The sequence below is a fragment of the Delphinapterus leucas genome, chromosome 9 (assembly GCF_059928025.1).
Source record: "Delphinapterus leucas isolate spDelLeu-1000000601 "Yukka" chromosome 9, BTC_Dleu_Yukka2, whole genome shotgun sequence".
Taxonomy (NCBI): Eukaryota; Metazoa; Chordata; class Mammalia; order Artiodactyla; family Monodontidae; genus Delphinapterus; species Delphinapterus leucas.
The window spans coordinates 13,773,141-13,800,505 of NC_143137.1; the positions used below are offsets into that span (position 1 = coordinate 13,773,141).

The following is a 27,365-nucleotide window of genomic DNA, read 5'->3' on the forward strand; positions in this document are numbered from 1 at the left end:
ATTCAAATTTTGGTCATCATGATATAGTAACTGTGCAAATAAAGTATAGATTTTGCTGCTAGCTCTTCAGTATGCAGGTCAGCAAGTCAGTGTGTCCACAACAGCTGGGCATCTGTTCTTCAGCTCACACAGAGACAGGAAAGGGTGTTGTTGTACTGCTTCCTTGTTTCCCATTGATAAGCGTGACGTACTACAGAGCTGGGTAATCACAAGAGGGAAGTGGTCAATAAAGATGAAAGTCCAGCAAAGAACAAACAGTGATGTTTCTGGAAGTGAAATTTAAATTGAGCATAAATGAAATAATAAAATGAGTAACTGATGGTAGGAATGTTGACACTGCCACCATTTGAGAGATTCTTGATATGCAGCCAGGAGCACTTAGTGAAGGCAACCTTAAGAGCATAATGGTTTAAATTACAGTGTACTAAGTAAATGTTTTAGGAATTTTTCATTTCTCCATACATTATAACCAACAGTAAGAGAGTTTTAAATGTTTTAACAAACATTTTTGAAGCTCAGGGGACAACTGTAATTTTCCCATTGATTACGAAGATAGCTTTGCGTAGTTCCGACTTGCATAATTATTTTTATGCTCCCACACTACCATGCAAAGCAAGGACTACCTGTATTTTTCTTGTATTTGCCAATCATTTGTCATCTGACCTCTAGTGGAAATAAGGAAGAATTACAAAGTGAACCTTGAGGAACCTATAATGATGTTATCTTTTGAATGGATCTAATAGGTAAAAACCCCTACGTATTACACGCTTAACACTTTGCCCTTACTGTATGTTTTGAAATAGGATGGTCCAGTGTTTGCTGTTGACCTTTTCTGGACAACTCAGCACTACCCGTTTTGCTTTTTTTTTTTTTTTTTTTTTTTTTTTGCGGTACGCGGGCCTCTCCTGTTGCGGAGCACAGGCTCCGGACGCGCAGGCTCAGCGGCCATGGCTCACGGGCCCAGCCGCTCTGCAGCATGTGGGATCTTCCCGGACCGGGGCACGAACCCGTGTCCGCTGCATTAGCAGGCGGACTCTCAACCACTACGCCACCAGGGAAGGGAAGCCCCTACCCGTTTTGCTTTTGATGGGTACTTCTGATTTGTAATTTTGTTGAAGTTCTTTGAAATCTTCATGTAGGGATGTTCGTTAAGGATTATGTCAGGCTTTCCATGATCCAAACCTCTACTCTTAACTCATCCTTCACTGAGAATGAAGAAGCCTGCTAAGGGTGTTAAGTAGTCCCCCTTAGAAACCTTAGTTTCTGTCCCAACAGAAAGTTCTCTAAGATGAATCCTTTCTCTTGGCTTCACTCAGAATGTAGTCTCTCCCCTTAGGTTTGGGCACTGAAGACTGTTTACAAGAGGAGAAAGGTTATTAGGGAACTAGATCGGCTTGAGTTGACTCCTGTCCTTTGTAGTTGACTCATCACTAAGTGACCTCAATATAGAAGTTTATGACTTCCTGTTGTCTTTTATCCCAGGGTGTGATCTCTTAGCCATGCATATATTAAATCTTCTGTAGGTGTCATTAGACCCTGGAAAATATAGCTTTCCTTGCCATGCTCACAATGGGAATTAAAACGGTCAGCTGGGTTGAAATGAAAATACATGATGGCTATTGGTTTATCTTTTAAAAAATCTATTTCTGCTTATCTATTTAATCTATGTATTCTTTTAGTAGATACCCTACTTGGAAAATCAAGCTAACATAAGGACACTTAGAAGCTACAAGAAAGGAGAACAGAATAAATGGGCATAATATATAAATCTGTAATGAACAGAGATCTTTTTTGCACAATGGGATTATATACCTGCGACTAAACTTGAACATTCAGGAATAATGCATCCTTTTACATTGACAAAAAGTATGGATATTTTAGGGGCTTCCCTGGTGGCACAGTAGTTGAGAGTCCGCCTGCCGATGCAGGGGACATGGGTTCGTGCCCCGGTCCGGGAAGATCCCACATGCCGCGGAGCGGCTGGGCCGCTGAGCCTGCGCGTCCGGAGCCTGTGCCCCGCAACGGGAGAGGCCACAACAGTAAGAGGCCCGCGTACCGCCAAAAAAAAAAAGATATTTCAAACTGAGATCTCGAAAGAAAAAGTCACCCATTGTTTATTTTTTCCTCCTCACGTCCATTTTCTACCCCTTTATATTTGCAAAATTCATATTTAATTTTGAGTATAATAGGGTATTTACAGCCAGGATAGTAGCCCAAACTAATGCCTCCCTAATGTGCTTGGAATTTCTGCTTTCCGTCAGTAAATATTCTGTGAGCGGGGACTTCCCTGGTGGTGCAGTGGTTAAGAATCTGCCTGCCAGTACAGGGGACACGGGTTCGAGCCCTTGTCCGGGAAGATCCCACATGCCGCGGAGCAGCTAAGCCCGTGTGCCACAACTACTGAGCCTGCGCTCTAGAGCCCACGAGCCACAACTACTGAGCCCACGCGCCTACAGCCCGTGCTCCACAGGAGAAGCCACAACAATGAAAAGGACATGCACCACAATGAAGAGTAGCCCCCGCTCACCGCAACTAGAGAAAGCTCGCGTGCAGCAATGAAGACCCAACATAGCCAAAAAAAAAAAAAAAGAAGGCAGTAATGTACATAATGATGGCACAGTTTTTAATTCCTTCCTTTATTAACTTAACATTTCCAAGCAAACGTTTATGTAATTGCTACTGTTTATCCTTTATCATCATGGCAAGATTTTTCTCCCCTAAGATGATTTACAAAGTTCTTATTAAATTCTCACATAATATTCATTTTGGGATGGCATTTATTTGCTGTTTCAGGGCTTATAAGTAGAAGTGTAGTCCGTCTTCATGAAACAGCAGATGTGCTGGGCACCATTTGCACTACAGCGTTCCTTAGTTGCTGTTGGCATACCTCAGGCATAGCCGCACCGGCAGAAAGTAGATTCCTAAAGAGGAGTAAGAGAGTATTAGTTTGAGAGATTGAAGAGCTAGTGGAACGACCACAAGGTGGTGAAAAGCAAATCTACTTAGCTTTTTGGATATTTCAGAAATTTAAAGCAGCTTTTCTTTCTTTAGAGCATCCTAGTAGAAATTATTACCTTCCTGAGATAATAGTTTGTTTATGCTTATTTGTAAAGATACTTTAATCCATTTACCATTTACGTTGCCTACCCTGTGTACTCAGGTGTCAGATAGACAGTGACAAGAACAAGCGTGTTTTCTGTGCTCTAGAGGCAAGTAGTATAATGTTCAGCGTGTAAATTATATTTGATGTATATGTTTCACACATTCATCTTGGGACAAATTTTATTAGAAGCATGTCAACAGGATTTTCAGCTTTTTAAGGGGTACATTTTGTATCCGTGAGCTTACCTCTTGGTTCTTCAGTCCCTCTTATTTTCCTTTCATGTTTTTTGTTCATTTCCTTTTTATATTGTCGTCCTCCCTCACCCTTATTAACATAGATGTTCTGAGTCAGCTGGTTGGAAATAATTCAGGAAGCCCTAGGACAGTTGGAAGCATGAGCTGGCTATTAGAGGTAGAAAAACTATCTAATTTTCTGAGATTATTATGAACCAAAGGAATTTGGTTCAGGGTATGCACTTCATTCAAAATCCTTATTAAATGTAGTTAAGCATATTATATGCCAGTAAATAGCTTTAATGTGTCAAAAAATAAAATCTTCAATGCCATACTCAACTTGTAAAGAAAAGCACTTAATTTTTTGAAAAGAGTTTTACATGTCAGCAAGAGAATAACAGAAGTTGGGTTTTTTTTTATTAAACCACAGGTTTAATAAAAAACTACCAGGTTGATTTTCAGTGAAAATATTTCATATGTGCAAATTATAAATTTTTGCTTTAGCTGATAATTGATAATAGAGTATCTTAGGGTTAAAACACTGCATAAAATGCAATTTAAAAGTGGAAATGCCTGTTGGCATCCTAGTACTTTTAGCAGGAGTATCAACCTATTAAGCTAATACTGGTTAGCAAAGTAAGATTTTTGGACCACCAAAACAATTGTTCTGCAGTTTCAATTCTGAACGCTTTATGTTTATTAACTTAATTAATTTGCTTAACTTTGAGGGAGATACTGTCATTATCTCCATCCTTTCAGATGAGACCAAAAACAGACAGAGAAAGTTACCCAAAGGCACATATAGGTAGTAGCCCAGGATTTTAACATAGGTAGACTGACTCCAGAGAACTCAACCATCAAAAAGGAATTAAAAATTGAAAAGGAATTCTCTTCTTTTTCCCTTAAAGAATGGCCATTTGAGTGTCTAATTGTGTTCTGAAGAGGCATCACTGAAGAAAAAAATATTAAGCCTAGTCATAAAGCCAAATTTCCTGCATGGGCTCCAACCTCATAGGTAATAAGCCCAGAGTTGTATAAGCTATGATTGGTACCTAATAGAAGCATAATAATATTAATGGTTACTATTCATTACTTAATAATATTTACTGTACTATTTCTTATTATATGCTAAGCCATATGCTTTACAAATTTACATACATTGTCCTATTTAATCCTAGGAGAACTCCTGCTCAGAGGAATTAAGGAAGTTGCTCAAAGTCAAAACTACTGGAGCTAGAAATCAAACCAAGTCTTTCTTTTTTTTTTTTAAATTTATTTATTTTACTTACCTATTTTTGGCTGCATTGGGTCTTTGTTGCTGCACGCGGGCTTTCTGTAGTTGCGGCGAGCGGGGCCTACTCTTCATTGCGGTGTGTGGACTTCTCATTGCGATGGTTTCTCTTGTTGTGGAGCACAGGCTCCAGGCACGTGGGCTTCAGTAGTTGTGGCACGCGGGCTCAGTAGTTGTAGTTTGCGGGCTCTAGAGCACAGGCTCAATAGTTGTGGCACACGGGCTTAGTTGCTCCGTGGCATGTGGGATCTTCCTGGGCCAGGGCTCGAACCTGTGTCCCCTGCATTGGCAGGCGGATTCCTAACCACTGACTGCACCACCAGGGAAGTCCCCAAACCAAGTCCAAAATCTATGCATCCCACTGGAGCCAGTTGACACCTGTTTTTCCGGTGGCGTGAAACTAGACTGGGTAATCCTTGCCTGACTTATAGTTGTCCCAAGGCCTCAGCTGACCCCAGAGTTATGATATGAAAGGAAATATGAAGAGCAGGTTATAAACCACCCTCTATATTCCTGGTGTTAATTCATCTCAAAGGCCACTCCGCATCCTCTTTGATGGTATTAGTGTGAGGCTTTGAGGGTTGCACAATGGATGACTCAGTCCTCTATGAAGAAGTCATAAAAATCGCCTTTGGGTAGAAAGATGAACTTTTGAAACACAGGCGAAAACTTGCACTGAAGCACAATTTTAAATGAATGAATTTCATTGCTACATCCTACTACCGTCTAAGGAAAGATGAGTGCTAATTCATACATTGAAAGATCTTTCCCTTTTTTGCCAACTGTGTTGCCTTTAGTTCCCATACCAAATTCTTAAAAAATTCAAGCAGAACACTCTTTTTTTTTAAGCTGCTTATAACTTTACCACAACGGATCAATTTTAAAATAAGTTTTCAGCACAGTTAATAATCAGCAGAAATTTACTGGGATCATCATGTTGAGAGGGCACTATAAGTGGTCCTGAGAGAAGTCTTGAGCTCAACTCAGGAAATAGGGTGTGTAAAATAGCTCAATATTAGACATCAGTGAGTGGAAATGTGTGTGAATAAAATGTTGCAGGACTTTATATGGGGTGATCCAGTGATGTTTCACCAAGGAGGAGGAATTTGTGTTGAGCTTTGAAGCCTAGGTAGTGTAAGGTTCCTTGGTGAGGAATGGGGAGAACATTTGAAGCAAGAGGAATACCTAATGAAGTCCACTGGCAGGAAGATCTTAAAGAATTTGGCCACCTACTCTTCTAACACCAAGAGGAGGGAATATAAATGGGAGCATTATCCAAGCGGAAAAAAGAGAATGTTTGGCAGATCCCAGGGAATTCTGGTTAGGCATTAATTCAATTCTGTTCTCGTTAAGTGTCAAAAAAAAAAAAAAAAAAAAGCCAGCTAAGCAACAATTTCAGAAGATTAAGACAATAGAAAGTGCTAAAGTTGTCACTGTCACACTCACCAAATGGCAAGGAGGCTGTTCTTCTATAGATGGAAGTTATTCAGAAAAGGTCAGATTGTCACCCCATAGGAAACGCCCCCCCCCCCACATATACACACACATACTCCCAATGGTCTAATAAACATTGAACATTTTGCCATTAGGAAAAAATGGAGCGATTTGTATATGAAGGAAAGTTTTATAAGAGAACTAAATGGAGTGAGAGACTAAAGGGGATTTGAAAGTTATTCTTAGAAAGTTTGCTTTCAGAGTTCTGCATTTTATGTGTCCTACTGCATTTGCTCTTAACATATCTGTTAAAGCTACAGTGACTCTAGAATTCTTTTAACGGGGGCTGAGGGATGGGAGAAGTTATCCCTCCCTTTGAGAGAGAAACTGAAATGTATGTAGTAGTTCCTTTTAGTGCCGTCCAAAGATCTGAAATAACCTTCTTGGTCTAGGGGCATTTAATTTTTATGTTTAATTTGATTTTTAAAATTATATTTTATGTGATTAATATAAAGGATTGTTTTTCAGATTTACTCATTTATCAGATGTACTGTTTTTTATTAATTTACCAAATTTACCATTAAGTTCTGAAATTTTTTGATAAATGTAAGCTATAAATGTTTTGCCAGTTGATTAGAAATGGTCAAAACCTGAAGATATCACTGACATTTTAATAAAAGAGAGTATAGAGGGTGAGTGTGGAAGTGAAGAGCAGAAGCTGGAGAGAGGAACCGTGGGTCTTTGAGGATCATTAGCCAAGTTTTGTTGAAGTGTCCTTAATTAATTGGAATGTCCCTGTCTTCTCTTTCTTCCCTAAGCTTTATGGGAATCACCCTTATATATGTATCTTAGATATTCATACATTAGTTCATGATGTATGCTGGTTTAGGTTTTCCAGGATATATCCAACAATTTTTTCTCAATAATTCTTTTGGTGTAACCATCACTTTTTAAGCATAAGGAATGTGGCCATAGTCAAGGTATGACGAGACAAACCACGAGTTTCTAGAAGTGTCAAGTTGGCTTATGTGGTCTTGAGTTTCTGTTCTGGTTGGAGTAGCACCAAAATCAGGGAAGTGTGGTTTGGAATTGTTTCACTGAATGTAGAGATACCTTCTCACTTACCTCCAGTGACCCTTTTCTTTGCTCCATTTTAGCAACCTGCTGTTATTACACTTGTACCTTATCACTGTCATGGACTACACTACTTCAGAAACTTTAAATTCTGAACATCCCACTCTTTGAGCATCATCTCTGCCTCTTACAGATCGGTTGTTCAAGGCCTTCCACTGAGTCAGTGCTGAGAACATATTGAGACCCCCTAAGACCATCTCACCATCTTTCACTACCTTTTTCTCTATTCATGCCCCTTTTGTCCAGTTTCGCTTTCATGGTTCATCATTATTTTATCTCCCTGGTAAATATCCTCAACTCCCTTTCTAGTCTTTGCCTGCAAAACCCCAACTCTCGATGGACCCAAGCTCCTCCTCTGGGCCTGCGCCACGTGGTTGAACATTGCTAAGAAAACGAAAACAATCACACAGCTGTGCAGAGATGATTTCACTTGGAATTCATTATCACAGACCTCAGGTGGAGTCTCACTGCTACCTAGCAGTGTTATTGTTTCTTGGTCTTCATTCCTCAGATCAACTATTTTGTATTTCCTTTCCTCACACTGCTCTACCACTTTCCAGACTCGGCTGATTATCTTGCACTAAACTAAGCTGAGAAAACAGAAGCCTTCAGATTGTAGTGGTGACATCCAATTCATCTATTTTTCTTTTGTCCCTCGTGCTTTTGGTGCTGGATCTAAGAAACCATTTTCTGATTCAAGGCCATGAAGATTTACTCCTATGCTTTATTTGAGGAGTTTTATAATTTTAGGTCTTACATTTACATATATGATCCATTTGAGTTAATTTTTATATATGGTGTGTGGTGGGGGTCCAACTGCATTCTTTTGCATGTATTTGTCTCAGTACCGTTTGTTGAAAAGACTATTCCCTATTGGATGATCTTGGCACCCCTTGTTGAAAATCAGTTGATCCTAAATGGTAAGGGTTTATTTCTGGACTCTCAATTCTGTTCCATTGATCTGTATGTCAGTACCATACTGTCTTGATTACTGTAGCTTTGTAAGTAAGTTTTGAAATTGGGAAGTGAGAATACACTATCCAATGATTCTTAACCTTTTCTTTAGGTTACAGAAACCCTTTTGGATATCTTATAAAAAACCGTGGACCCAGTAGTTGTACATAAATAAGTAAAAAATTTTGCATAAGGTTTATTTTATTGGATTGGAAATTGATAGTTTTTCAGTTAAAAAAACTTTCTAAACAGCATATTCACCTTTGCTTTCTGTGGAAATAAATGAAGTATATCTAAATTGGACAGATAAAACCAAAGAAATTTCTGTTCTATAGAAGTAAATTTGCAAGTACTTGATTGAGTTACACAGATTGAATATTCAAATGGAAATATGTTATTTTTGACAACTGGTTTTGACTTTTTTTTTTTTTTTTTGTCTTGATGGAATCAAACTCTACTCAGACTCCCAAAGACTTTATGGAAGCAATTGTACTGGAGTCCTCAAATGAGAACAGGTTTATTTTGGGGTATCCACAGATCTTTAAGATACATTGTTTTTGATATTTTGCTTCAGTCGTTAGATTAATTCAAGGTTTTTGTTTGCTTAATCTTTTTATATTATTGTAGATAGAATTTTATCCTTAAAAGTATTTTAATTGTGAAAGAACACAGAAAAGTGTCTAAAACATAAATATATAACTTAATGAATGATTATAAAACATATACCCTTGTAATAACAACCACCCAGGATCCAGACACCTCCCCACAATCCTTTCCAGATCACAACTCCCTAGAGGAATCTGTGATCCTACTGTTATGATCTATCTCTGCTTTTCTTTATAGTTTAATCCCTAAACACTGTACTTCAGCTTTGCCTGGCTTTAAACTTTATGAATAAATAGAATACATTGTATATATTCTTGTCTTTTTTTTAAAACATAATATTGACATTCATATAATTCATTCAGTTATTGCATGGGTCTATAGTTCTTTCATTTTTATTATGCAAAATTCCATTGTGAGAATATACTGTAGTTTATACATTTTACTGTTAATGGACTATTAGAAATAATGATTCTGTAACCTTTCCTGTATAGTGTCCTTGTGCACACGTGCATGAGTTTCTTTAAGGTACATGTACCTAAAAGAGGAATCGCTTGGTCATAGAATATAGGATTCTTCAGTTCTTTTACAAAATTGTTTTCCATAATGGCTGTGCCAAATTTACTCCAGCCAGTGGTATATGAGTTTCCATTGCTCCACATCATCTTCAACATTTGGTATCAGTAGACTTTTTAGTTTTAGTCAATATGGTGAGCATATTGTTGTTTTAGTTTGCATTTCTCCAGTTATTTATGAGGTTACATATATTTTCATGTGTGTATCAGTCACTTGTATTTCCTTTTATTGTGTGCCTAGTTACATCTTTTGTTCATTTTTTTTTTACTGGGTTCTTTCTTTCCTTCTTTCTTTCCTCCTTTCCTTTCCCTCCCCTCCCTTCCCCTCCCCTCCCCTCCCCTCTTCTCCCCTCCCCTCCCCTCCCCTCTTCTCCCCTCCCCTTCCCTCCCCTCTTCTCCCTCCCCTCTTCTCCCCTCCCCTTTCCTATTGATTTGTAGGAGTTTATTATACTGTGGGTATAATTCCTTTGGTGGTTATTTCTATTGTAACGTCTTCTCCCACTCTGGCTTATCCTTTCATTCTTTATAGTTTAATGAACTATATATTTTAGTATAATTAAAGTTACCAGTTTTTCCCCTTATGGATAGTACATTTTATGTTTTAAGACAACACTTCCTACCACAAAGTCATAAAGATATTTTGATTTTATGTTATACAACCTTTGTAGTTTTCCTCTCACGTGTGTTTTCATGTGTGTTTCTAATCTATTTTGGAATAAATTTTTATGTTGTGAGATAGGTGTCTAATTTCATTTTTTCCCCATACAGATATATAAATGGTGTCTCAGGACCTCCTACAGAAAAGTCTGTCCTTGCTGCATAAGTGTCCACATATGCCTGGGTCTGTTTGGGGGCTCTTGCATCAGTTTTGTATTACCTTCATTCCTACAACTTTAAAATATGTCTTGATACCTGGTAGAGAGTTTGCTTTTTTCTTTCCCCCCGCCCCCCCCAAGAATGCCTTATGTATCCTTGGCTCTTTATGTTTCCATATCAGTTTTACAATCAGCCTGTCAAGTTCTACAGATTTTGACTGGGATTAGATTGAATCTATAAATCAATTTGAGGAGAATTAATATCTTTACATATTACACTTCAAATCCATGATCATGATGTATACCTCCATTTATTTAGGTCTTCTTTAAAGTCTCTTAATAATGTGTTATAATTCTCCTTAAAGGGGTCTTTGCATAGTTTTTGTTAAATTCCAGCATACTTGACATTTTTTCTGCAGTTGTGCATGGTGTTTTATTTCATTTTTTAGCTTTATAATGTTGGTATGTGGATGTACAATTACTTTTTATGTGCTGGTATTGTATCTTGCCACCTTTCTTTTTATTGATTTTTGTAATTTATCCACAGATTCATTTTCTACATGTGTAACCACAGCATTTGCAGTAGCAGCTTTGCTTTTTCTTTTCCAATCTCTATACCTTTTAATTCTTTTTCTTATTTTACTACACCAGGATAAGTTTCATTAGAAGTGGTAGCATCAGGCATTCTTGTCTTGCTCTTACCTCAAAGAGACTGCTCTCATGTTATTTGCATAGGAGTTTTATAAGTACCCTTTACCAGATTTTGGAAGTATCCTTGTAGTCTTAATTTTTCTAAGGGGTTTTGTTTGCTTTTTAATCATAAATAAATGTTGAATTTTATCAAATACTTGTCCTGCTTCTTTTTAAATGGTCATATGGTTTTTTATTTTAATCTGTTAATGTAGCAAATTTCACAGATTAAATTTTTTAGTGTTAAAACCACCTTGCATTCCAGAGATAGACCAAACTTGCTATTTGCATCTTTGCTCATAAATGAGAGTGACTTATAATTTTCCTTTCTTGTATCATCCTTTCCAAGTTTTAGTATCAAGGTCATGCTATCATAAAATGAGTTAGAGAGTAAGTCTTTTTTTCCTACTTGCTGGTGCAAATTTTATATAATATTGGAATTATTTATTCCTTTAATATTTGCTAGAACTTGCTTGTGAGGCCATATGGGCCTGGGATTTTTTTTTTTTGGGGGGGGGAGATAATTTTTAATATAAGTAACAATTTTAGGACTACTCAAATATTGTTTTTCTTTGTGACCCAGGTTTGCCTGACTTATCTATATTTTTTAATCTTTTAGCATAAAATTGTTCATAATACCCTCTTTTGCATTTAGCATGTATAGAATCTATAGTTTTCTCTCTCTTTTCATTCCTACCATTGTTTATTTATGTTTTATCTCATTTTTCTTGAGCTTGCTAGAGGTTTACAAGTCTTTTCAAGGAATCAATTTTTGGCTTCAGTGCTCTATTGTATGTTTGTTTTCCGTGTCATCAGTTCTGTTCTTTTGGTTTTCCTTCTGTCTGTATTTTTAAGGTTTATTTTGCTATTCTTTCTGTAACTTTTTTGAGGTAGATGTTTATTAATTCATTAATTTTAGCCTTTATTATGATTTATCTTTTGACTCGGGTTATTTAGAATATTATTTCTTAATTTCTAAACACATGAAGATTTTCTAGTTAACTTTTTGTCATTGCTTTCTATCTTGAACTGTGGCCAGAGAATTTCTGATTTCAGACCTTCAAATTTGATTGTGGCCCAGTGTATGATCACTTGTTATGAATGGTCCATGTGTGCTTCAGAAGAAATGTGTGTTCTATGGTTGTTGGGTGTAGGATTCTATAAACATTCATAGGCCATGTTTTTTTAATCCTGCAGTTCAAATCTTGTATATTTCATCGATTTTTGTTTTGCCTGTTTATTCTATCAGATACTGAGAGAATTGTCAAAATCTCCACTACTGTTTTGTCCTCCTGGTGAATTGAAATTTTTATCATTATAAAGTGAACATGTTTATCTCATATTTTTTGCTTTAGATTCTGTGTTGCTTAATATAGCTGTACTTTCTTTTGATCACTATTTTTGTGGTATTTATTTGCCCATCCTATTACTTTCAGTCTTAATGTATCCTTGTTTTATGTCTCTTATAACCAGCAAATTGTATTGTTTAAGTCCAGCCATATAATCTGTCTTTTAACTTAAGCATTTAGTCCATTTGCATACAATATAATTACTGATATATTTGAATTTATACCTTATTTTAGTCTTTCTGTTTTTTTTTTCTCTTTTTCCTCCCCTCCTCTTTTTAATCACCCCCTGCCCCCAACTAGTTTGGGAGCTATGCTCTCTGTTTCTGTTCTTTTAGTTGTCTCCCAAGAAATTATAATGGGGTCCTCAACTCATTATTATTGAAGTCTAACAGTAATCATTACCTTCTCTTTCCTTCTCGTATAAGTGCCTCGGGACCCTGTAACTCCATTTGTCCTCTCCTGACTCAAATGCTGCTATTGTCATGTGTTTTAGCTCTTTGTATATATATTTAAACCTCACATGACATTATTTGTTTTATGTAGTCAGTGTTTGTATAAATTTAGCCACATATTTATTACTCTACTTTTCTTAGCTTTTCCGTTTTTTCTTGCATCCCAGACCTCTCTGTGATCATCTTCCTTCTGCCAGAAGTACATCTGTTGGCATTTTCTTTACTGTGGATTGGCTGGAGGTGAACTCTCAGTTTTTGGTTGTACAATTACTTACCCCCCCCCCCGAAACACATTTTAACTGAATGTTGAATGCTTGGTTAATATTTTAGGTTAGCAGATATTTTCTTTAAGCACATGTAAGATATTCTAATGTGTTCCAGTTTCCATTATTGCTTTGAGAAGTCTCTCATCCTTGCAAGTAATCTGTGCTTTTTTCTTCTTATGGCTTTGAAATTTTCTGACTTTGTTTTTCTGCAGTTTTACTATGATGTGATTAGATGTAGACTTTTTATTCATCCTGCTTGGGATATGTTGGGTTTCTTAAATCTGGAGATCAGTGTCTTTCATTATTTCTGCAAATTTTTAACTGTTAGCTCATAATATTGCTTCTACCCCTATTCTCTCTTTACCTTCTGAGGCTGTGGTTAAATGTATGTTATACATTTTTTCATTTTATCCTTCGTGGTTCTTACAGTCTTGTTTGTATTTCCCACCGTCTTATTCTCTCTGCTACATTCTGAATGATATGCCTGTCATCCATTTCACTAATTTTCTCTTCCACTGTTACACCTGTCAACTGATGCCCCAAAATTCTGTGTTAGGTCTGCTTTGGTTCTTTTTCAAGTCCTAGTTGTGGTTGTGTTTTTGTTCTGAAACTTTTTGGGAGTCCAAACATGTATAAATTTTTACCCTAATAAGTTATTTGGGAAGTGAGCAAAGCTGCTGTGGTCTTTCTTTGGTGAACTACTCCTGTTTTCAAGATGTCACTATGTAGTTTTATCAGTTCTTAGGTGGTCCCCTTAAACTTTATTTAAGTGCTGCTGCTGTATACTCCATGATATGGAGTATTCCAGATACAGTGCCTCAAACTAATTTAACTGGTTAATTAGGGATATGAGACCTAAAGCAGAACTGTTAAGACTCAGTGCTCTCACCATGTCAGTGATGTTACCCAAATTTACTAATCACCTCTGCTGATGACAGTCATATTTTAAAGTTAAGTGGTGTTTTAGTCTGCTCAGGGAGGAGAGAAGGAGAGGAAGAGAGAAGAGAGGAGAGAGAGAGGGTATGTGAGCTCTGTGGTGTCTCTTCATATAGGGACACTAATCCTATTGGATTAAGGCTCCAATCCTTATGACCTCATTTAACCTTAATTACTTCCTTCTTAGAGGCCCTATCTACAAATACAGTCACACAGGAGTGTACAGCTTCAGCATGTGAATTTTGGAGGGATACAAACATTTAGTCCATAACAGGTAGTATTTACATAATGGTTTGAGGGTTTTATGGTTTATAATTATGTTACTTCTGCTGTCTCTACTGCTGCTAGTAGTGAATCACTTCCCACATATTCAACCCCACAATTATTCAGCAAGTATGTAAGGAAGAGAATTAAATTTATTCTTGCATGTGTTTCTGTACTTTACAAAGTTTATTGGTGAGGTTGTACATTTCTCAGCTAAATTCTAACCAATCTGTTATAGTTAAGTGAAAATCTTCACCTTATTTACACATTGGCTTTATTTTTCTTTATCTTAGCTGTGTTGGCGTAGAAGAACATCATGCTGTTGACATTGACCTATATCACTGTCCCAACTGTGCAGTTCTACATGGTTCCTCCTTGAGTAAGTACTAGAAGCTTAAATAAAAATTGAACTTTAGAACTTAATATGTACATGACAATACTTTAATGATACTCTGACTAGTTATATTATATCCACCAAGAACTATAAGGAAGATTTTTCTGAAGATGTTGAGAATACACTTTTTGTTTGAATTATTATTTAACAAGTCAAAACATTAAGTGAAAAAAATACTATCCTTCTTAATTGCCAGTGCAAAGCCCCCAAACTCAAATACATATTTTCAAAGCTTTCAATTTGCGAAGTGCAATAAAGTAAAATTTTTCTGATTCTGGCTGTTTTTATCTCTATAAATTAAAAAAACAAAAGAATGGTAACTAGACTTATCGTAGTGATCATTCTGAAGTGTATAGAAATATTGAATCAGTATGTTGTGTACTAGGAACTAACACAGTGTTGTTGGTCATTTATGTTTCAAAGACAAATAAACAGACTCATAGAAAAAGAGGTCAGATTTATGGTTACCAGAAGCAGGGATGGGGGAGAGGATTTGAAGAAGATGGTCAAAAGCTACAAACTTCCAGTTATAAGATAAATAAGTACTAGGGATGTACAACATGATAAATATGATTAACACTGCTGTATGTTCTTTATGAAAGTTGTTAAGAAAGTGGCTCCTAAGAGTTCTCATCACAGGAAAAATTTTTTTTTTCCTAGTTCACCTATTGTATCTACACGAGATGATGGATGTTCACTAAACTTACTGTGGTCATCATTTCATGATGTGTGTCAGTCAGATCATTATGCTGTATAACTTAAACTTATTCAGGGCTGTATGTCAATTATATCTCAATAAAACTGGAAGAAGAAGAAAAAATCTTCCAGTACTATTTGCGACAGTGAACAGTATAGGATAAGACTTTAATGTACACACGTGCTTTATACTTTTAGGAGAAAATTAGGGCACCGATATGCTAAAGTACTACTCCTGTTGTCCGAATTAGGTCATGCTGTTGCGTATGGCCTAGAGTCCTGCCCAGCTATCCTCTGTGATGGAAGCAACTTCCCCACAGTCCCCGTCCCACGGAAGGCAGAGGCCAGACCAAGTCTTTGCCTGCACTCTTCTTGAGGCGTGAGGGCATGGGCAGGGAAGCTCACGTGTCCTCTGGAGTACACCAACAACACATACAAAACGATATTATTGTTAGCCTTTTACAGATGCTTTAGAGGAATAGATGGGAATATTAATTGTACAAATATGAGAGTAGAGAAGAGATTTTAAAGCCTTTGATTGTAACTATTTCTTTTCTTAAAAATTTAGACTGCATGCTAGCTTTTTTGTGTTCATAAAATTAAAGAGAAAAACTGTAGACTTAGTCATTTTAGAACTGAGCTTTTCCTGAACATACCTTGATACACGCTTGGGTCAGATGTAGGTAGCCTATACAACCTCTTTATTTTGAATGCAGCCTTTTTCCTAGTACTTTTTTAAAATAGAAATTTTGTTCTGAGGTTATGGGCAAGTGATTTTATCAAAAGAGACTTAGGAGCAACTGACTGCTTATCTGTTTTGTTAGAAATATTAATAATTTATCAGTTTCTTTCTAAGAGATTTAACAAATTAAGCTATATGAATGTATTAAAATATTTTTTTGTAAAATACAGATTATCCTTTTTGTTAGTTACGCAGTATAAAATTTGAGGTTAGCAAATTGATAGAATTGTTACACGTGTAATTGACTAATTTGTTAATATAAATGTTTTTAAAGGTTCTTATTTTGTGTAGCACTGAAGTATGTAGTATATAACTTGAAGTAATTATTGAGCAAGTGTAATTCTTTGAGGAAATAAATAATACTGGGTTGTTATGTCAAGAAGGGAAACAGAACTAAAATGTAAGTTTCAATTTAGAGTTTAAGTAAATAACCCCAAAATGAAATAATTTAATTTCCATGAAATGTTAAAGGGGTTACTATGAATCAGAATAATGTAGTGTTTAAAACACTGTTGCAGGGACTTCCCTGGCGGTCCAGTGGTTAAGACTCCACCTTCCAACGCAGGGGGTGTGGGTTCGATCCTTGGTCGGGGAGCTAAGATCCCACATGCCTCACAACCAAAAAACAAAAGCATAAAACAGAAGCAATATTGTAACAAATTCAATAAAAACTTTAAAAGTGGTCCACGTAAAAAAAAGAAAACTAAAAAAAAAGAAAACACTACTAAATGTAATGCACTCTATTTTCTTTTTTCCTATATGATTTAATTTTTTTAAAAGCTTGTCATGCTCACTAAATTGATTTCACAACCCGTAATGGATCATGACCTGCACTTTGAATAACAACACTTCAGAGGGAAGCTTGACTGTTACTTGCCCCTACATATGCTTCTCTTCCTTGAATAACATAAGATCAGGCATTGGCTGTCTTCTGGGCAAAAGTCCAACTCTAAGTACCCTTTAGGAAAATGCCCAAGATCCAGGAATCTGTTTTATCTTGATTTAAGGCTCCACTGCTCCTCACCCCTCACCCTCGCCCCTAATTTGGGTCATACCTTTTGGTCTTAAGCCTCTTCTGCTTGCCACCAACGATTTCCTGTTTCTTTGAGAGCTCCCCAGGAATCCTTACTACAGATACCATTGAGACAGTATAATATCCATAAATATGGTGAATTTAGACTTTACCTTCTTAATGGGAATTAAGAACTCTGTTCGAAGTCCAGTGTCAAAAAAACCAACCTGATACTTAAACACATATTCTCAGTGCTCCTCAGGCACATGCAATCTAAACTCAAAATTCTCTCTCCATTCCCTATGACCACTATTAAAATGTTCTTTCACTGGCCTCCTTCCTTTAAGAAATTCAGTCAGCTCTTGCAGCGACTGATTTTATGTGTTAAGGATGTTGGCCCAACAGGACAGTGTAGCCTTCTGTTAAAATCCTGCAAGTCAGCACATTTAAAAGAAAAGAAAAGTAATTGGCAGCATATTGGTTGCCCCAGGCACTATGCTAAGAAAGACTAGACCTATGTTATCTCCTTTGATATTTGTAACACCTTGATGTGAGAAAAATTATCTTACTAGGTCTTTCATGTAGCTATTTGGCAGAGCTGGAGTTTGAACCCATAGCTATCCAATCCCAAATCTGTTTGAATTCTAATCTATTCCGCCAAAATGAAAATTAAAACAGTGTAACATCATTGTTTATTTTCAAATAGGCAGTCTGTTCTTTCTCGCTCTTTTTCCCTCCCTCCCTCCCACTGTTGACCTGGGGCTTTTCAAATAGGCTGCTCATATATATTGGTAAGAATGTGAGTTACTTACCACTTTTCTGGAGGCAGGTTTGCAATATATAGCAAGAAACAGATTTATGTATATAAATATTAATTTCATCTTTATTTAAAGATGCATCTACATTTACATCTTAAAATTCTAGGCTGCCTTTAAATTGTTTTTGAATATTTAATAAGGAGAAAATGCCCATGATAAGAAAGGTAAGCAGGATAAACATTATGATCCCAGTTGAAAATAAAATGGGGTTATGTATCTATATATTTGTAGGAAAAAAAAAGCCTGGAATGAAATACCCTTGAATTTTAGAATTGATTTTAAGTGAGAAAAAAAAAATAGTAACACACAAAGGACACCTTAATGGTATTTTCTAGGAAGGTTGCTTAATGATTGTCAGTTTTTCCGTGACATTTTTATAAAACGGGATTTACTCTCTTCCATCTTGGGGGTCTGACTGCCATAAATTACTTGAGAATCTTGTTTCAGACTCTTAGATATGAATAAGCCTGATTTCCACCCCTATTGATTATTTAGTGTGACTTCTTATCCATATGAGGATCCAGCATTATTTTATTATTGTGATCTTTGTAAGGCGAAGGATTTGAAATAACTTAGACTCATAGAGTTGTGTCCTTCCCCCAAGGTTTTATTATGAAAATGTTCAAACATACAGGAAAAGTTGAAAGAATTTTACAGCGAGTACCTCTAAACCCACCATCTAGATTCCACTATTAACATTTTACATTACTTGCTTTATCTCATATCTGTCTGTGTAATGATCCCACTGTCTATCCACCTTATTTTTTGATTCATTCTAAGTAAGTTAGACATCAGTACATTTCCCAGAATCATGGAGGTTTTAGGCTTAAAAGTGATTTTCAAACTTAAAAGAAAAAAAACAGTAAAACTGAAATCTTACATTGATACCACACAAAAGACATGTAGGTGGTACCCCTCTGGGGGAAAGAGGAATGAGGTCCAGAGCTCCTACCTCAACCTCTTCTCCATCTTCCCTTTTATTAAGGGTTCCTCAACACAGTCTGAAAAACTGTACTCTTTCCCTTCATTTCCACATTGAGGAAACTGGACCCAGACACGTTAAAGAGATTTGCCCGAGGTTGCAGAGCAAGTTATGACTAAACTAGGAGTCAAAGCCAAGTATCCTGATTTTGGTTGCTGTGCTTATTCAAGATTGTAGCCTCCGGGGCTTCCCTGGTGGCGCAGTGGTTAAGAATCTGCCTGCCAGTGCGGGGGACACGGGTTCGAGCCCTGGTCCCGGAGGATCCCACATGCCGCGGAGCAGCTAGGCCAATGCGCCACAACTACTGAGCCTGCGCTCTAGAGCCCACAAGCCACAACTACTGAAGCCTGCGCACCTAGAGCCTGTGCCCTGCAACAGGAGAAACCACCGCAATGAGAAGCCTGCACACCGCAACGAAGAGTGGCCCCCGCTCGCTGCAGCTAGAGAAAGCCCACACACAGCAACAAAGACCCAATGCAGCCAAAAATAAATAAATGAAAAATAAATTAAAAAAAAAGAAAAAGATTGTAGCCTCCCAGAGCTGTAGAATCACGGGATCTGAGTGTTAGATCTGACCAGAAGTTATTTATTCTGTCATGTTACTTGTCCTCCTTTCGTTATGATGCAGTCACCTGCTATCCTTTGTGTCAGTGTAACCATGCTTATTTTGGGAATAAATCTTGACATAACAGAGAAAGGAACTGTGCTGTTAAAATAGATTTCCGATGTGGGATCAAAGGCCCTGTCCTGAGGGGATGATGTGGCTGATCCATAAAAATCATATTATGACCTAATGTTCTAGTGAAAATCATGGTTTTAAATAATTATGAGATTTTATATGTGTGAATGTGGATATTATAAAAGGCTCAATCTGCTAATTTGAATTTGTTGATTTAATTTAAAAATCATTTTTGAAATAAAAAGAATTTTTAAAACCCACAGTTAATTGCCTATAATTGCAGCATTAAATTTTACTTCTTCAGCCTTAGAAATGTATTAAAAAATGTGAGTATTATTGTACTTGACAATTGTTGTTTCTGATTATATAGACTATAATTGATTATAGGAAGTACATAGTACCACCAGTTACAAAAATGCTTTCTTTTTTTAATCTTCTAAAAATCCAGTGAAAAAGAGGAGGAACTGGCACAGGCACGACTACACAGAAATTGATGATGGTTCCAAACCAGTGCAGGCTGGAACTAGAACTTTTGTGAAGGAATTACGTTCTCGAGTCTTCCCAAGGTAGGAAACCTGTTATGACCAAAGAACATTTAAGAATGTTACCCAATAAGGTGATATTATCTAAAGTAGCGTTTTCAAACTTCAGGTTGCAAGCCAGTATTATTCTTAATCAGTTTTTTACTTTTTGAAAATAAAACAGAATAGAAAATATTGGTACATTGCAAGTAATAGGAGTAAATAAGCAGTTTCATGGAAGCTTTGTTATGTGCATGTGTACTGGATTACTGGGTAAAAATGTATTTTAACTGTAGGTCTCAGTCCAAAAAGTTTGAAAGACACTGATCTAAGGCACTTATTCCCGTGCTTCGTTCCTTATGTTGTGCAGCTGCTGCTTCTCTTTCTCCTTCACCTCTCTTACACCTGTTTTCGTACTCTGCTTTTCTTCTTATGTTATTTTCCTATCTGCCTCCACCCTACGTCTGCCAGAAGTCCCCACAACCATTGCTTAGCCTCTGGTGGCAACAGGACTAGGCTTTTTTATTTTTTTTAAAGATAATGGAAAGTATTTGAGTTATCTGTGGCTCAAAGAACAAATGTCAAAAGCATTATACAGCATTTAACCATGCTAATTTAGATCATTTCCTACTCACTGCCTGACATCTATTTAAAGTGATAATGCTTAATAGGCTTTTTACACGAGATCATATCCAGGCTTGTTAAAAAGGGGAAGCACAATTTACAGTTCAATCACAATATCACCTGCAGCCTATTATGGAATTATTTCAGATCATGTAACTATAAAACCCTTCCTATTTTGTCATAGTCTTTAGGATACCTGGCCGTTCCCCTCCCTTAAACAGAAACATAAATGATAAGCAGCTACTGTTGGCTCCCTCACGTACTGGGAGAAAAGAAAAAAAATGAAACACAGTGATCACCACGTGATTTTTGTGATATTAAAGGCCTTATTCTCAGATATTCTCCTTTATGAGTTTCAAAGTCATTGGAGAAATGTCTGTTTATTTTCATTGATTGATTTGGAGCCCAGGGCCAGAGTTTTCAGCCAGGCTCTATGGGCTGGCTTCAGAGAGGCTTGTGAGTTTCCTAAAATTGTATAAACAGTTGACATGTGAACGTGAATTTTTCAGGGAGAGGAGCCTTAGCTTTCGTTTTTTAAAATAGGCTTGTAACCCAAAAGTGTAGTGTTAAAAGTCCTGGCCCAGTGATTCCCGTGGCTTCTCGGCCGAAGTATTCAACACAGATGTGAGCAGGTTCCAGAGGCGGTCACAAGTGTCCACACTGTACTCACCACTAGTTAAGGGTCTTTGGTTTTATTTAATGTAACTCCATAAACCTCCACATCATTTAAAACCGCGGCAGGGTGACAATAATTAACTAAATTATACATACTTCATGTCATTAAGATAGAAGTGTATAAAATAAAGCGAACTCCAGCTATCTACCCCGAGCCCCCCACTTTAAGACAAAGTCTTTTGAGACCCTTTTTTACATGAATGATAACTTTTAAAACAATTATGTGTATAGGTGTATGGATGTATATATACGTCTAATTTTAAAAAATAAAATGGGGTTACATTATGCATATGTTGTGCAACTTGCTTTTTTTACTGTTATGTTTAATAGATATCTTTCTGTGTGTATACACAAATTTACCTCACTCCTTAACTGCTGTGTAGTATGCAGTTGTGTGTGTGTGTGTTGTGTGTATGTATATATATCCCGTAATTTACTTAACCGTCCCACTATGGTGTATGTTTAGTTTGTGTCCAGTTTTTTCCTCTTGTAAGTAATGATGTGCCTGTATTTTTAAGCACTTGTATCTACATATTTTTGATCAATGGGGGGAGGTAAAGCACCAGACATTTAAGATGGAGGAGTACAAGTGATTTAAGATTCTCCCTTAGGTTGGAGTTTAAGGAATTGTTAAATTCTCAGAGGTTGGGGAAGAAGGAACACTTGTGGATGCTTATGGGGAAAATAGAAGGCAGTACAGAACTCAGTGAGTCAGGTGAAGGAGCTCTGAGCCCTCCACTTACAAGACTATCCAAGAAAAGTCTGTTTTGATCTTTTTAGGCCTTAAACTGACCTTCTGTTATTGAGAAGGTGGGAAGATCTGAGCTCAGTAATTCAGAGACCCAGTTTCTCCTGTCTTCTCCTTGACACCTAGGCTACAGATGACATCAAGACTGTTAAGATCTGACTGTATAAATGGAAACTGTTGTGCTTAACCTATGATGCAAGTGTTGCACTTAACTTTGAATGTATAGCAGCTGCATTCTGTGAGCAACTGGAAGATAAAATCTAGAATATCCCCATTTAAAGAGATCTTTGATTTGTGGTTAGATAGGGGATAGTGAAAAGGGACAAACCACACTTAAGTGTAATGCCTAGAATGTGTTAATCATCAAAGAGGGCAGCTGGAGGTTCAGCAACCCTTTTTAGTGGCTTAAGGTGACTGCGTGTTAAAATTTATTAAATACTGGTGATAGCAGATCTCTGAAACCAGGAGTTCTCAGTTGGGGCATTTGGACATTGTCTCAAAGAGTAGGGACCACAGACGCTAGTCATCCCCCAGTGTGCAGGACAACGTGAATTGTTCTGTGTCCGGTGAGACTTTGCAATGCCTAACAAATATTTGTGTAGACTTTTATAGCCAGATAAAATCTGGTCTGTTTTTACTTATCCTAACCAGCTTTTATTCTACTGTACCCCCTCCCTTTTGCTCTTCTGGTTTTCTATGCAGCTTGCGTTGAGTGGCTTCTGATCTTGTTACTTTTAAATCCACCCACTCGTTACAATCGATTGTAAGCATCCTATTATTCTGTTATATTTTCTAGTGTTGTTTACCTGAACATTTACACGTTGAAATACGTATTTTGCTGGAAACTAATTTGTTTTTTCTCTTGTTATAGTTAAGGCATTTTATATAATACATATATATTTTTCCAATTATATGTAGATTGAAGTAATTATCTATGACTTTTACTTTAGAATACTAAAAGGGGCTTTATAAAACATTTGTTATAAAAAGGAGAATTAGGTATGATAGGTTGAGAACCACTGATGTAGATAATAATATAGTATATGAATTAACCCATTACCAGATTATCTTTCTTAACTGAACTTACCAACAGAGATGACATGTTACTCTTATGCTTTCCTTAGTGCCGATGAAATCATTGTAAAGATGCATGGCAGCCAGCTGACACAAAGATACCTGGAGAAACATGGATTTGAAGTCCCTATTATGGTCCCCAAATTAGATGATCTAGGACTCAGGCTCCCTCCACCTACTTTTTCTGTTATGGACGTGGAACGTTATGTAGGTACGAACTTGATTCCTTTAATTACTTGGGAAAACATGGTAAAAGTGAAATTGGTATTATCCTAAAAATACTAAAAGTTGAATGAAGAGATGTTACTTTAGTTCCGTTTCTGGGTCAGGAAAAGTGAAATTCAGTATTACCTATGTTGAAAACTATTTTTTTCTCAGCAGACTTACGTTCAGAAAGACAGAAAAAAACATTTTGCATATTTTTATTTACTCCGCCTCATCCTACTGCTTTTGTTGTTGTTGTTGTCATCAAATTTACTGATACGGGCTTCCCTGGTGGCGCAATGGTTGAGAGTCCGCCTGCCGATGCAGGGGACACGGGTTCGCGCCCTGGTCCGGGAAGATCCCACATGCCACGGAGCAGCTAAGCCCTTGAGCCACGGCCGCTGAGCCTGCGCGTCCGGAGCCTGTGCTCCGCAACGGGAGAGGCCACAACAGTGAGAGGCCCGCGTAACGCAAAAAAAAAAAAAAAATTTCCTGATACTTGCTTAGGAACAGTTATTATGGAGGGGTAGCTGCAGACTGAGGAAGAAGGCTTTGGGAAATCGGGGTGGTTCTAGGCCTCTGTAGCAGCATCCCGGTACAAGATCTCTGCATCCTGCTTTAGTGACCTCCTGCTGCCTAGAGAAAGGCTGTGAAAAAGAGGAGCTCACTTTCAAACCTGTTTTTATATTAATGACTTGGTGATACTGCCGTTTAACGATGCCTGGACCTAATTTTTTATATTGAGGCCCGGAAAGGTATAAGAAACAAGGTGGAAGACCCTTCACCTGTTGCAATATTGTTGACATTTTCAGTCACTTTTTTCATTCGCATCAGGGTATTTAGAGATAAAGCTGACTCTATGTAGGTCTCATTCCTTGTCAACAAAACAGAGATTATTTGAGGATTAGATCTCAAATCTATCTTGACTCAAACTGTCTGTTCTTTAGAGTATGTTATCTCCTGAGCGTGAAGTATCTGAGAACTTGTCCCTTTATTGATCCATTGGTTGACATTGATAATTGTTTCACTGAGGAAGTCCAATTAAATTGTCTGACTTCACATTCAGCTAGTTTTGAATTATTTGATAAATTAGAGGATGAGGCTGTGGTTTCACCTAAACCTGTTTACATAGATAGCACTGTAAAGTAAATGGCTAGTGTAATATAAGTGTAGGAAAAACGTTCATACTACTTGGTAGCTAACTTTTTAGTACTGCAGAATGCTTCAGTTAACAGAATTGTTTTGCCTCGTAAGTATAAAATAGTCTATTTAGCAATACTTTCTTAACTTATATAAAGTTACATTAAAGTAAGAAAATGTCACTTGTTTCCTATTTCAGATTAAGTATTGCCATATTTTGAATTTCACCTTATCCTACAGGACATTGTAAAACTAATTATGCTTTTTAGGGTGATGCAGTGTTGAGCAAGCAATACCTCATGATTTTATAGGAAAATTGTAAATTAATCCCAATTCAGAACTCATTTCACAGGCCCTAATATGAACTGGTTTTTGCTTCCTAACCACTCATTTTTTTCTTGAAGCAGAATATTAGAAGAGAAGACACTACCAGGCAAGCAGAAATTGTTTGTCCTGGTTAATTTGTTCACTAATTCCCCAATGACCGATTGGTTTCCCAAAATGATGGACTCAGAATCTTAGGTGTTAAAGAAGTGAAAGGGAAAAGTCAGTCCCCTTATTTTATGCATGAGGAATGCGGCACAGTTGTTACCTACCAACGTAATATGCATTTTTGTCGTGAGCTGCACAAGAAATCATTGGTGTGTAGAAAGCTTTGTAAACATATAACTTTTTACACTCAGTGTTAATTATGCAGCTCTGTCTTAATTGCTTTATTCTTTCTTTCAAAAGTCATCCCTTTGTTCAAAAGTTCCAGTTGGACTTAAAAAGTATCGGAAGAATCTTTGTCTAGGCTATATAGTTTTTATCGATGGCTTAATTATCATACAAGTAAATATAGTCTTTAAAATATTTTTGTGTAGGGCGTCTATTGATGAAATTCTTAAGCGCAATAATAAGACTATAATTTTTCTCTGCAGGTGGTGACAAAGTGATAGATGTCATTGATGTGGCAAGGCAGGCAGACAGCAAAATGACACTTCACAATTACGTTAAATACTTCATGAATCCTAACAGACCAAAAGTGTTAAATGTGATCAGCCTTGAATTTTCAGATACAAAGTGAGTAGTTCTGGACGTTTTGGTTTAGCCTTCTGAGCGTTAGCTAAAATGTAGTTAAATGATGAATTTCTTTTAGTAAAAGACGTCATTGTGACTTCTAAAGTGGTCCAGTGATATAGCTATGTTGTAAATTTTGCTTTGGTACCCTCAAACTTTAAGTATTGCTGTTAGCTGTGAGTTCCAGTTAATTTCTTGGTTTGGGTTGAGATGGGAGATGAAATTTTAAGAAGTTTTAATTTGCATGATGTGGGTGTGTGTGTATGTGTGTGTTTGTTTTTTTAAAGGATGTCTGAATTGGTGGAGGTTCCTGATATAGCCAGAAAACTTTCCTGGGTGGAAAATTATTGGCCTGATGATTCAGTCTTTCCCAAGCCATTTGTTCAGAAATACTGCTTAATGGGAGTTCAAGACAGCTACACAGATTTCCACATTGACTTTGGTGGGACTTCAGTTTGGTACCATGTCCTCTGGGTAAGCCTGGGGTATTTCTTTGTTCACTTAATCACAAAAACGTACAGTCTTATTTTTCCACGGGTGTATTCATTTGCTGTAAATGACATTTGTAAAGAGGGAAGTGTTTTGTACTTTTTCAGTGGGAGCTGTCATTTTAAATACTTACAGAAGCATTATGATTTTCTTTTTTTAATCGCAAGTAATGGAGGAGCCATGAATTCTTAATTTATATAGATTCCCTTTTTTTGCCCCCATCTTATAAATTAATCTCTTTTAGCCTTTTGTCTCTTTTTGTTTCTTCTTCCCGCTAGTCAGTTACCAGTTAATCCCTGAATCTAATACCTGAGAAGGAGCAAAATTATAGTAATAATTGCTTCTGACCTTAAGGTGAGGCTAAAGACAGCTAGTTGGATAAGTCAGGAATGCCCATAAAAATACGAATTCTCCTCAGGCGCTTATATTCACCTTGCTTTATCTGGAACTGTGCTATTCCGTACAGTAGCCACTCGGCACATGTGGCTACATTTAAATAATCAACTATAATTTAAAATTCAGTTCCGCATTTGCACTAACCCCATTTCAGGTGCTCAGTAGCCACATAGGGCTCATAACTGCTATATTGGGTAGCACAGATGTAGAGCATTTCCATCGCCACAGAAGGTTCTTTCGGGCAGTGCTGATCTAGAGCCAAATCTTCGTCAGTATCACATGCCTGTGCATCAGCAATGCTCTGGACTGTGTTTGATGCTGTGCCCTTGAGCTCCTCTTCCTTTCCTCCGTGAGAAAGCAAAGGGTTAGTTCATTCAAGAAAGTTTATTCACAGATCTTTAAAAATAATTGTATTATTATATGTCTTAGGAGAAAGGGCGAAGTTTGCAGAGATGACTCTCTGTAACCTGGGGCCTATTAACATGTATTTACTTCTCTGCCTTGAAAATGAGATCAGTAGGATGTTTGTGATTCTTTACCCTCCTCTCTTGTAACTATTTCTCCATCCCTGCTTTATTGACCCCTTGTCGTATTTGAGACGGGAGCCTTAGCTCCTTTGAAGATGCTTATTAAGGGCAATAGCTATTGATCAGGTATGTGAAATATGTCTTTTTGAGCCTTAAAAAAATCTGATAATTATCTAATTTAATTTAGAACATTGTATTGGGAAATTACATCAATATAGGCCATCCTAGAATGGCATTTCCTTTTTCAAAAATAGTGTGATTACTTCCTCCTAGGGCGAGAAGGTTTTTTATTTGATAAAGCCAACAGATGACAATTTGGCACTCTATGAATCTTGGAGTTCATCTGTGACCCAGAGTGAAGTGTTCTTTGGAGATAAGGTGGATAAATGCTACAAATGTGTGGTAAAGCAGGGACATACCTTATTTGTTCCTACAGGTAAGGTTTTAATCCCATCCCGCTCCCCATAGTGGATACTCATCACATGG

At 37.1% G+C, this 27,365-nt stretch overlaps 1 protein-coding gene across 6 annotated transcripts in view; it reads left to right on the top strand.

Annotated features, from left to right (window-relative positions):
- KDM7A (lysine demethylase 7A) overlaps positions 1–27,365 on the top strand; it is an 80,780-nt gene that overhangs the window by 20,739 nt on the left and 32,676 nt on the right. For 4 of the 6 annotated variants that reach the window (XM_089917321.1, XM_022579766.3, XM_089917319.1 and 1 more), the window contains exons 2-7: positions 14,393–14,478; positions 19,871–19,988; positions 23,115–23,275; positions 25,329–25,470; positions 25,755–25,941; positions 27,153–27,315. In XM_089917321.1, coding sequence (XP_089773447.1) covers positions 14,393–14,478; positions 19,871–19,988; positions 23,115–23,275; positions 25,329–25,470; positions 25,755–25,941; positions 27,153–27,315 — 857 coding nt within the window. Of the gene's footprint in view, positions 1–12,887; positions 14,110–14,392; positions 14,479–19,870; positions 19,989–23,114; positions 23,276–25,328; positions 25,471–25,754; positions 25,942–27,152; positions 27,316–27,365 lie in introns of those variants that run through there. The other 2 variants (XM_089917320.1, XM_089917322.1) reach the window with 2 other exon arrangements.